Source organism: Peromyscus maniculatus, chromosome 9 (assembly GCF_049852395.1).
Source record: "Peromyscus maniculatus bairdii isolate BWxNUB_F1_BW_parent chromosome 9, HU_Pman_BW_mat_3.1, whole genome shotgun sequence".
Classification (NCBI taxonomy): domain Eukaryota; kingdom Metazoa; phylum Chordata; class Mammalia; order Rodentia; family Cricetidae; genus Peromyscus; species Peromyscus maniculatus.
The window spans coordinates 84,795,718-84,807,575 of record NC_134860.1 but is presented as its reverse complement, the minus strand read 5'-3'; the positions used below and the strand labels follow the sequence as shown (position 1 = coordinate 84,807,575).

The 11,858-nt window shown below is 43.1% G+C and overlaps 1 protein-coding gene across 3 annotated transcripts in view; it reads left to right on the top strand.

Annotated features, from left to right (window-relative positions):
- The first annotated feature begins 245 nt into the window (after nt 1-245).
- The window catches only part of Diaph3 (diaphanous related formin 3), a 482,159-nt gene continuing 470,546 nt past the window's right edge, over nt 246-11,858 (top strand). For all 3 annotated transcript variants that reach the window (XM_076545449.1, XM_076545448.1, XM_076545447.1), the window contains exon 1: nt 246-491. In XM_076545449.1, coding sequence (XP_076401564.1) covers nt 375-491 — 117 coding nt within the window. In that variant the 5' untranslated portion in view covers nt 246-374. The remainder of the gene's footprint in view (nt 492-11,858) is intronic.

Below are 11,858 nucleotides of genomic sequence, written 5' to 3'. Positions count from 1 at the left end.
GTTTTCAAGAACCTACCCCCAAAGTCCAAGCAAAGCCCTGCCAGTGACTCATTGGCTCAACATTCCTTCCAAACTTCCTTCTCACTATGCACCTTCTGGCTGGCCGCCTGCACAGCCGGAGGGCGAGAAGCGCAATGGACAGGCCGAAGGGCCAATCAGGCCCAGACTTTGGCATCCCCGGAAGGGGCGGGGCTTGCGTCCCTGGCTCCGCGGCGCGGGATTGGCTGACCGGGCTGGCTGCGGTGGCGGGAGATTTCGGATGTGTTGGCTCGTCCCCGGTGCAGCGGTTAATCGCTGCGCTGCCGGCGTGGGACCCGGAAGGTGAAGCCAGCGGAACCCGGCGCCGGATCAGGTCGCGATCGAGACCCGGGCAGATGGAGAGGCACCGGGCGCGCGCTCTCGGCCGGGACAGCAAGGCCCCGCGTCGGAAGGGCCTGTCGCCCGCGCCGCCCGCAGGCCCCTACGAGCTCGGGGAGAAGCGCCCCAAGTTGGTAAGTGTGGTCCAGAGCCACGGGGTGCGGCGTCTCCCGGGGCCTTCAGCTCCCTGCTCCCCAGGCTGACAACCCCGAGAGCGGGGAGCTAGGTTTGTTTCCCAAGGCCAGAGCTGCTAATTGGCTTAGATCCACAAGTGACAGGGCGGGATTCGATTCCCATCTGGGACGAATGCCCTGCTCTCTCTGAAGCCTCGCATTGCTTAGGGCCAGTCTGAAAAACAGTTCAAATGTCTATGTACTGACGTCATCTAGGCGGATTCTGCAATTTTAAAAAAAGTTGTATCTCACCCCACCCCTTTGGTATAACAGACTTGTAAGCCAGAAAGTGAACATTTAGCTAATAGTCCCTCTCCATTTCCTATATTTTAATCCAACAAGAACTTTTGAAGGTGGATGTATTTTTCCAAGTTGAGGCAACTCTTTTTTTTTTTTTTGCCTATAAACTCATGTTTATTTTGTTACAACTCAAAATAGCCAAGTCACAGAATCAGCCTAATCACCCACCAGTGGAGAGATAGAGTGTGTGTGTGTGTGTGTGTGTGTGTGTGTGTGTGTGTGTGTGTATTTTGAGTATTATGCAGCCACTAAAAAATGAAATTGTGAGGCAACTCGTTTTTTCAAACTTGGCGGGATGTGTAGTCACTGCTAAAGAATGTCTTGTTTAGTTTGGAAGGAGTCAAGTATCTGAAACTCGTTAATCGGGTTGGCTTTGCGGTTTTTTTTTTTTAATTTATTTTTTATTTTTTTATTTAAGAAATACCATTGGCTGGTATGTATATTTATAAGTGGAAGCACTTTGTTGACATTGAGATGGACAGTAAGTAGGGCTGGCTACTTCTTCCACGGTTTTATATATAGCTTCTGAATGACAGCTTCCCTGACCCTTCTGCACAAGGCATTTTCTTTGGATGTGAAAAAGTAGAGGTTGAAGATCTAAGTAAGAACCTATTAAGATTTTGATACATGCTTTTTTTTTTTTAAGTTGAGGATCGAACCCAGGGCCTTGCGCTTGCTAGGCAAGTGCTCTACCACTGAGCTAAATCCCCAACCTTGAACCTATTAAGGTTTTAAACTAGTTTGATTTGGTTGTCTCTGTAGGTTTCCCCATCATGATCTTGATGCCCCTTGCTCACAGAATCTCTCTTCTCCTCAACTGGACTCCTGGAGCCTGGCTGTGGATCTCTGCATCTGCTTTCATCAGTTACTGGAGAAAGGCTCTATGATGACAGTTGGGTACCCACTGATCTGATTACTGGGGTAGGCCAGTTCAGGCACCCTCTCCCCTATTGCTAGTAGTCTAAGCTGGGGCCATCCTTGTGGATTCCTGGGAACTTCCCTGTGGGGCGTTTACCCACCAACCCCACAGCTTCCCAGAGTTTTCTTGAGTGCGAGCAGCAGGAAATATTAGATAGAAGGATTTATAGCGGAGAATCTTGCGGAGATAAACAGAAAATAAAGGATAGCCTCGAGAGGGCCTGGAACCTATTCCAATGGGCCCTGACTGTCTCTGCCCCAGGGTTTTTATAGAGATGCCAAGGGGTGGAGCAAAAGACCTCCTCCCCCAGCACAGCCAAGTGCAGACTATCTCAGACACCTGCACTCAGGCTGGTGGTCCTAATTATCCTCTATGCGGACCTGCTGGGTAAAGCCACGAGGAACCCGAGAACGGGCTCCCACACTTCCCTAGCACCCTCTTTCTCCCTAACCCCATGATGTCTCCCTCTATCATGGTATCTCTGTCATTGCTCTCCCACTCCATCCTTGTTCCAGCTTAACTACCCTGTTCCCTTATGTTCTCATCCCCCATCCCCTATCGCCCCCCACCCCCTTCCCAGGGCAATCCATGCAGCCCTCTTAGGGTCCTCCTTGTTAGCTAGTTTCTCTGGAGCTGTGGGTTGTAGTCTGGTTATCCTTTGTTTTACATCTAGTATCCACTTATGAGTGAGTACATATCATGTCTGTCCTGAGTCTGGGTTACTTCACTCAGGATGATTTTTTCTAGTTCCATCCATTTGCCTGCAAACCTCATGATGTCATTGTTTTTCACTGCTGAGTAGAACTCCATTGTGTGTATATGTGCCACATTTTCCTTATCCATTCTTTGGTTGAGGGACATCTAGGTTGTTTCCAGGTTCTGGCTGTTATGAATAATGCTGCTATGAACATAGTTGAGCATGTGTTCTTGTGGTATGATTGAGCATTCCTTTGGGAATATGCCCAAGAGTGGTATAGCTGGGTCTTGAGGAAGACTTATTCCCAATTTTCTGAGAAACCGCCATACTGATTTCCAGAGTGGCTGGACAAGTTTGCATTCCCACCAACAGTGGAGGAGTGTTCCCTTTGCTCTCCATCCTGTCCAGCATAAGGTGTCTTCAGTGTTTTTGATCTTAGCCATCCTGACAGGTATAAGATGGTATCTCAGAGTCGTTTTGATTTGCATTTCCCTGATGATTAAGGATGTTCAGCATTTCCTTAAACGTCTTTCAGCCATTTGAGTTTCCTCTGTTGAGAATTCTCTGTTTAGCTCTGTAGCCCATTTTTTAATTGGATTGTTTGGTATTTTAATGTCTAGTTTGTTGAATTCTTTATATATTTTGGACACCAATCCTCTGTCAGATGTGGGGTTGGTGAAGATCTTTTCCCATTCTGTAGGCTGTCATTTTTGTCTCCTCCAACCCCTCCCATATCTCACCCTACCCTCAAATTCATGGCCTCTTTTTCTTTAGTTGTTACATATATGTGTGTGTATTTTGAAAACAGGAGAAAGGGTTTTTCTGTGTAGTCCTGTCTCTCTTGGAACTCACTCTGTAGACCAGGCTGTCTTCAGACTCACAGAGATCCACCTACCTCTGCCTCCCTAATGCTGGTAGTAAAGATGTGTACCACCACTGCCTGGCTTTATATTCTTAAATATTTGAATACAACCTGCTCATTCCTTATAATTACTTGTATGGTTTCAGGTCTGATCATTTGGTATTGGATAACCAGTTGGTGTGCTCTTTCCTGGGGAAAACTATTCTGCTCTCATCATTCCTTAGTTGCCTGAACTTCTTTGTCTCGGATTGAGTCTTCCTGAGCTTTCCTCCTTCCATGTTAGCATGCCTGTTGATGCTGTCCCGGCTCAGGTCTTCTTTTGGCATCCGTGTTGGTGAGACTTCATAGGTATAGCTTCTCTGACATTTCTAGGAGACACAGTATCTCAGCACACTTCCTGTTCCTCCTGCTTTCTGTCTCCTCTTCTGCAATGTTCGTGAGCCTTAGGTGCAGGGGTTGTTTTCTAGATGAATAAACTGGGATTGGGCCCTCCAACTCTGCCTTTTGGTCAGTTGTGGTCTTCCATGATGGCCTTCATCTGCTGCAAAGAGAAGTTTCCTTGGTGAGGGTGAGAAGCGCACTGAGTTAGTTAGACTCTGGAGAAGGATGTGTCCATAGCAGTTTCGTCACACGTATCCTCTGTTTCATCAATGTGGCATCAGCTCTGTCTGCTCTGCTGTCTTACTTGATGTTAGCAGTTGCCCTTTATTTTGGTGAGTTCCAGTTGATTCTTTTTCGTCCCTGTCTGGGCATTCTTGATAGTCCTCTGTGTCTTGGCTGTTTCTTCCGTAGTAGTTTTGATATGTGCAGTCTTTGGACCTTCTACATTGCTTGATTTCTTTGCTGTTTGCTTTTCCTCCTTGTTGACGTAAGTAAACTCGTCACTTTAAACCAGTGGAATTCCAGGGGGCCCTCAACTGGGGTGCTTTTCTAGGGAGGTGCTTTGCTGTTTCCATCAGAATCCTGATCATGCAGCTGGCTTAGGGCCATTTTTTTCCTGTTGAACTATCCCACTTCACCTCTCTGTTTTTGCCAAAGGCCTAGTGTCCACACCCATCTGCCTTCTGAGCAGCTCTTTCAGCCTGCCCCCCCCTCACTGCCTTGATCTCCCATACTGTCCTGTTTTGGGATGGCGTGTGATCTTTGAGACCATCACAGATCCTGACTGCCTCTAGGAGTGACTGGTCTGTAGTTCAGTCAGCTTTATTGCTGGATGTCAAGTCAATTCTTTTCTTTTTCTTGATCGAGACGACACGATATTAGCCATTTTTCTTCGGGTCACCCTGTCCTTTTCTGAGCTTTTAGAACAAGTAATGTAGTTTTGCCATATGACAAGGGTAGCAATGATTTAGTTCATTTTTTTTTTTGTTCGCTTCTGTAAAGGGACAAGCTGATAGTAGATCTGATTGTAAACTGGTCACATGGTTCTTGTCTTAGTCTTGTCCACCTCTGGTGCCTACTGAATCTTATTTTGATAGGGAAGACAAATGAATCCTTGATTTCTACTGAATGTAAACCTGTTGGCTTTGAGTCATTGACCAATTGGGTAAAAACATTTGTAGCATATTTGCTGTCTTCTCGGTAAGTGTAAGCAATAGAAACTGGACGGACTGTACCTGTATAATGTTGGGCTGGCTCCCTTGTTGTGTGCTGTTTGTAAACCTACCAGCGTGGTTTCAGTAGAAGATCTGGTAGGCACCATACATGGAGATGCTGAGAGAGCGGCTGGGAACAGTGCAGTTGAAGGGTGCTGAGAGGAAAGGTTGGTGCCTCTGTAGAGACTAGGAGAGAGAGAGAGCATTCAGCAGAATCATCACACCTGGAACTTGCTCTAGGGCTTGTAGGCCGTACCCAGGCCTGAGTCCTATTTCCCTTCTGGAACAGAAATGAGCAGAAAGCTGTTCCTATGGGTTGTGAAAAGCCTTGCAGTGCTTCCCCTTCCTCCCATTGCTGTTAGCCACACACAGCTCACCCACTGACTGTCACCAGGGCTAGACAGACTAAGACATGTGGCACCTGGGAGAAGGCTTCATCTGTATGGGTGCCAGTATGTAACACAAGGCCTATAAATCAGTAATCCAAACTGGCAGAGGAATTCTTCAATTAGGAATATTCTTTAAAGTTCTCACACCCTTTAGGGCAAATCTTGTCTCTAATGGTTTCTACTGAGTAGATTGCTTTTGTTTGATTATATCTTTATAATTCCTCCTGTTTTGGTTGTGAGATTTTTTTTTTCCTTTTTCCATCCTGTTACTGTGGCTCTTACAATGTTTCTGTCCCATCTCCTTTGCAATGATCCCTGAGCCATAGGTACAGGAGCTAGATGTATCAATTGGGACTGGGGTATATGTGGCATTTTGGGGCATTGTTAATGATCAGTTGGGCATTATGAATGAGCAAGGTTTATAAATCTCAATACATTCAATTGGAGTATTTGGTAGGTAGACAACTCCCAGAACCGGAGAACTGTGAGAACTCTGAGCAGGTTGTTGTCAGTACTTATGAGCCAAGACATCAGGCAGAGGAATTAGCATAATTGACTCTAGGCTGAGGAGTTATTCCTTTAGTTATAACTGAACTAGTTACTTGTTTTGAGCCTAATCTGTTGACTGGTGTTTGGATCTTCTGTAACTAGCCAGACTCAGTTACTGTGATTAAACTTCGTTGGTTTGGCTGTTGGGTCCAGTCAGATGCTCAGTCCAAGGCCATGGCTTCCTACAAGGTTTGATTAGTAGACTTGTCATTTGAGTAAACGTGAGTTATATAAAAGTGCTGATGGTCACACGGTCCTGATCCCTTGATTCGTACTCTGTTTTTTGTGAGTTTTAGGAGTTTGAGTCGTCCTTTCTCATTTAAAAACTGTTAACAATGTCTCTAATAAATGTATATGGCTTCTTTTCTCTTCTAAAAACTATTAACAACGTCTCTAATAAATGTATGGGTAATGACGTCACTGTCATAAGTAGGTTGTGAGGTGGGAAGAGATAGAAAGTTGGCCGACTTGTGTTTATCGTAGATTTAGGAAGAGGTGGAATGAGAGCAGGCTTAATGACATTAGGGCATGCTTGCTTTGTTGTCTCTAGGTGTGTTTGGAAGCAGGTGTAGGAAGATCTTTAATCCTTGTTCTGTGGAGCCTTCGGCTGTTACCTTCTATGGCAGAAAAAAACTTTAGTATTATGTTTTCAGGCTGAAAATGGTAGATTATTTCAGCTTGCTAGAGTGAGGGGAGAAGTTTTTTGTTTTTCGTTTTTTTGTTTTTTGGTTTGTGCCTTCCCTGGAACTCGCTTTGGAGACCATGCTGGCCTCGAACTCACAGAGATCCGCCTGCCTCTGCCTCCTGAGTGCTGGGATTAAAGGTGTGCATCACCACCGCCCGGCAAGGGGAGAAGTTTTGCCTACAGAGGAGGAGAAGGGGATGTGACTATGGAGACAGGTTAGTGATTCAGCCATCAGAAAGTGGGAGTCAGGCAGTGTTCTCCACGCATGCGTGGCCAGCCTGTGGCTGAACACATGTTGCTGCAATGTCAAAAGCAGAGAGGCCCCACCAACACACTGTGATGGTGGCGCAGAGAAACGTCTGCCCTCTAGAACTGCTGGATGAATTTGTGTTTTGAGCCACCAACTTTGTGGTAAGTTTTTAGGAAGCCAAGCAGGTATTGTACTTACAAGGATGATCATGTTGAAAAGTCTCAGAACTATCTAATCTGTTTAAATTTCTTTTTCTTTTTGAGACTGAGTCTCACTCTGGCTGGCCTAACTACATAGATCAGACTGGCCTGGAACACAGAGATTCCAGGCCACAGTAAATAATCCAGAATCCAAATTCTGCTCTTAATTGAAAGCTTTGGGTGCATTTGCACATATCATGCATATCAACAATCCTGTAATGTATCAGCCATAGTAACCTTCATTACCAGCAAAGCATTTTATTTAGGCCGCTTTTCTAAGAAATAGCCCTAACCTTTTTAGTTTTCCTTATGAATAGAACCCACTCTTCCAAAAGGAACCCCCACTCCCACCAAACCCAAAATGTTTTTTTTTTCTTTACCATTAGACATAGGAAAACTGAGGGAGGTTCAGAGGTTGATATTTTGGCCGAGGTTATATAGCCATAAGAAGTTCAGGCTTGGTCTTTAAACTGCCCCCCCCCCCAATCCCTTTTAATGTATGACTTATGAAAAATGCATCAAGTGGCTCTTTGGGGAGTACAGTTAGCTGCTGAGAATGGAGATATGTAGTGTTCAGTATTTGTAGACTGGGTGGCTCTTTTTCTTTGAGGGTAAGGATGGGTGGGCATAGTGATGATTGTCTCAGATTTAGAGCAAGGCTTAATTGCTTTTTTCAAAGACTCGTGTCTTTAATTATGAAGCAAGCAAACTGACATACATTTATTATACTGTGAAACCTTGCATCTCATCTAGTCTGTCTTGTAGCAATTGCTTCTGAACAGATGTTACCTGAAACACCTTTGTGCAGTTGGTGGAATGCTAAAATTTGTCATGCTTTTATTATTGTTGCCTTGAATTAACTCTGCTTTATAGCATAACTTTATTGCTGTGTCCTAGGATCTTTATATATTTATTGCCTTATAAATTGGATTTAAAATTGGCTTTTTATATAGAATGTAAATTAACATTGTATATAACTAGTTTATGTTTGCAGAATAATACAAGGAAAAAAACCAAAACCCTGTAAGGTATTGCACTAATGTAATTGTCTTTAACTTGGCACATCGTGTCATCTAAACCAGGAATCAAGTGAATGCTGAAGAATATGCTTACCTCACACTCGTGCTTGTTTATCCCAAGCCTCATTTGACTTTTAGATCCATAAAATATAGATTAAGCATAACCTTTTACTTCATGGGATATTAAGGATCAAAGCAGAGGCTCCTTTTGAACAACACCTACAAAGGTAATGTCTTCTCAATAGCAGCAGGATGGCATTGAAACACCTTACCATTTGGAGTAATTTTTCTCAAATAGCAAGGCAAGTGTTCATTAGTAAATTAGGGGACAATTTGAGAGTTTAAAAACGTTCAGCTTTGTTGCTGAAATGTTCAAGTTCCCAGCTACTTGCCGCAGCCTTTCTGGAAGTGCTCCCTATAGACTTGACTCTTCACATAGCTCACTGCCATTCTTTGTTACTGTTCTGTTTCTTTTTGGAGAGGCATGGATAACGTGAGCAGTCTCCCAATCTCAGGCCTGGGATCCCAGCTGTGCTACATGTTAGCTGGGCAGCTGTGGGCAGTAACTGAACCTCTCTAGGTGCCTTTCTTTCTTCATGGGGAAAGCAGGGCAGTTTTGTAGATGAAAAGTTGGATGGTCATAGGCCCAGAGGAGCAGCATTTGGCTCACGGTTACTTCTGAGTGTTTGCTGTTTATAGGGTGCTGCTTTTGCTATGGCTGTTACAGTAATAGTAGCAATGCAATTTCTGTTTGTATTTTAGGCACATACATGCTGGGTATTTGACTAGCGTTCTCATCCTGGACAATCTTAGTCAAACCAGGTTGTTCCTCCTGGTGTATAGAGGCAGAAACATTATTTGGCAGTTCCTGGTGACGGTAGAGGCAGGGTTATGGTCTGATGACTAATGGTCAGGGCAGGTTTCGAAAGCTTTCTGAGGAGTGTTTCTTATTTGTAAAACGAGGCTCATGGAACAGTGAAACCTGCATATAAATGAGAATTACACCAAAAAGAAACCTATAAGGGGAGCTACTGCAAATTGAGAGAAAAATTCCTGCGATGCTCTGGAATTGTCATGAATGATAATAAAAATAATGCTACTAATATATGTGTAGATATAAAGCTGAGTGTAAGTGTACTTATGGATCTTTTGTAGCTTCAAACTAAGCCAGATTAACATATAAACCCAAAACAAAACTATAAAACCACTAAGATGCAAATTAACAACACCATTAGTTTAATGTGATTGATGATTGGTTGCTAAGACTGAGTCACTGTTACTGGATTTAATAGGACTTGAATCAAACCGAGGTTTTCCAGCCTAGCTTTTTGTTTAATGATGAGACAGAGATGGTGTCAGCACTTACCAGGAGTGAAGGATTTATACAGCGAGTGTCAGAAGGGTTAGTTCTAAGAGGTTTCTTGGGTGAAGTAGAGCCTTGCAGTCTTAAATATATCTTTATTTAGGGCACTCACCAATAAGCTTTAAAAAATGAAACTTTATAAAGCCCATTGTAATGTCCTTTTGCTCTCCTTTGTTTATATTATCTCCCTGTAATTTCCTTGAGGTCTTACAGGGCTTAAAAAATTTAAAAACCCTTTTTTAAAAAAGCAGGTTTTTATTTTACTGTTTTTCTCTTCTTTTAAAAGTAGATCTGTGAATGGAATTAATCTTTTCTTTGTTCTCCATCATTGAGCACCATGGTACATGTAAAATACTGGGAAGGAAGGAGGTTATGATTTAATGTATGGAATGAGGACCTTTGTGCTGAGGGATTTGAGCTGTGTTCAGACAGGTGAGGTCCAAGTCATACCTTCACAAGTTAAAGAATAGCTAAGTGCCAGGTCAGAGTGCCACCGCTTCCTCCAAGGAGTTACACTATAGACTATTATGAAACCCTTAGGTATGTTACATGGATTAATTGTGAAATCCATAATCATGTACTTATTTGATTGATTTAAATTCATTTTATTTGAGACAATGTCTACTGTAGTCTAAATTGGCTTTGAACTCACTTTATAGCAAAAAATGGCCATGAATTCCTGATCTTCCTGTTCAGTCTTCCAGATGCTGGCATTATAGACATGTACTACCTACCACACCTGTCTCTATTTGGCTAATTTTATTGTGAACTATTTCCCTAGGACATGGGGAGTTTTGACTCTAATTGCTTCATTTTCCCAAGGTAGGCTGTTTGTTTGTACCATAAAGTAAAACCTTCTAATGTTCCATTTTTAAATAAAAGGTTTTCACATTGGTGACATTAATTATGGACGTTAGAATTAAACTGTTTTTGTTTATTGAAACTTTGGATAGAATTCAATTCATAATGACAATTACAATTCATTTTTAATGAATAATTTGACAGCCTGAGAAATGAACATAAAAAATGGAGTACATATAATCTGCATCCAGAAATCCAATGTGACAGGTTCATTTCTTTATAAAGGGTGAAGGTCTCCAATTAAAATCATGTTCTAACTTCAGTCAGCCTCCCGTCAAAGGGTGTTTTGCTCTTATTGATATGTTTCCTTCAACAAGCTTTCAGTCCCTTTATGAGTATGCTCACAAGCCTGAAGGTCATTTTTTCTGTGGTGCCTGGTTGACTTGTAGACAATCTGAATGCTTGCCTAATTGAGAAGCCAATTCTTCTTGTAACTTTATACCACTTGGTTCCTTAATTCATTCATGATTAATTTAAGTTTAAATGTAGTTTAGATATCCTAAATATCTATTTCCTTTTATGGAATGTTCTAGTGGTGTGGGGCAAAGGTGTGTAAAAACTACCAGACGTTTTCTGACTGCTCTAGGCTATGACTTTAGAGCTATAGCCATAACCACTGTCATAGTTTAGGTTTAGGCAGAGTTCTCAATCTGTGTGTGAGCGTCCAGGTTCCTATTGGTAAGATGGACATGATCAGGATTTGTGGTTTGTTGTGAAGATTAGTTGGGTTAATGTTTATTATGACAAGTTAGGTGTTGTGCTTGCCAATTTATATGTGACCTCTTTTATTAGTTCTACTCTTTTTAGGACACTTGAAAGTGTTGGAGAACTCATTATTATGAAACATGGCATGCGGATCTGATCATGTTGAGGGGATCTGACAGGAGATCTGTTTCTGAACCTTTTGACTTTTTCCCCTCTCACTTTCCCCCTTCCTCTCTTCTCATTACTTCAGTGTCAGACCCTGGGGTTGTGTCCAGGCACTCTGCCCTTCATTGGAGTGGGACACACATCATGGAGTTTGGACCTTACTCTCAAGGTCTAGCCCCTGACCTCACCTCTGTCTTTCTCTGCCCCCTTTCCCTGTCAACATTTGTTTCTTACTAAACCCCCACTCCAGAGACAGAGGTAACCCTGGGGCTTTTTTTCTGATCCCGCATGCCTTCAGATTCCGTACTTCTTGCGACCTCACATATGGTGAACTATAAATAGATGAAATGACCTTTCACTCACTTGTCTTGCCTCAGATCTCCACTCGGAGGAACCTGGCAGTGACTGCAGTCTGACCCTGGCTGCTGCCTCCTGGTGGAAACTCTCCCTGCTATTTGAACTTCCGCCCCTATTATTTGGGATTGAACACTGTAGGCGCATGCTCATCAGTACAGCAGCTCCCTCACAGTGCTCTGACCTGGGGCTGGGCACTCTCAATCCTGTACTCCTCACACACTACTTTGAAGCAGGACTCTCACATAGATCTGAAGAGGCTTGGGTACCTTCCTGAGGTGTCCCAGCCGGGAGCAAGGCTTGATAGATACGAACACTGGCAGTGTGATTGAGCCCTGACTTTTGAGTTGCTCTCTGGTTACACCTTTCTGTTTTTTTTCAGTGATTATGCTAAACATTTTTATTACTTTATTTC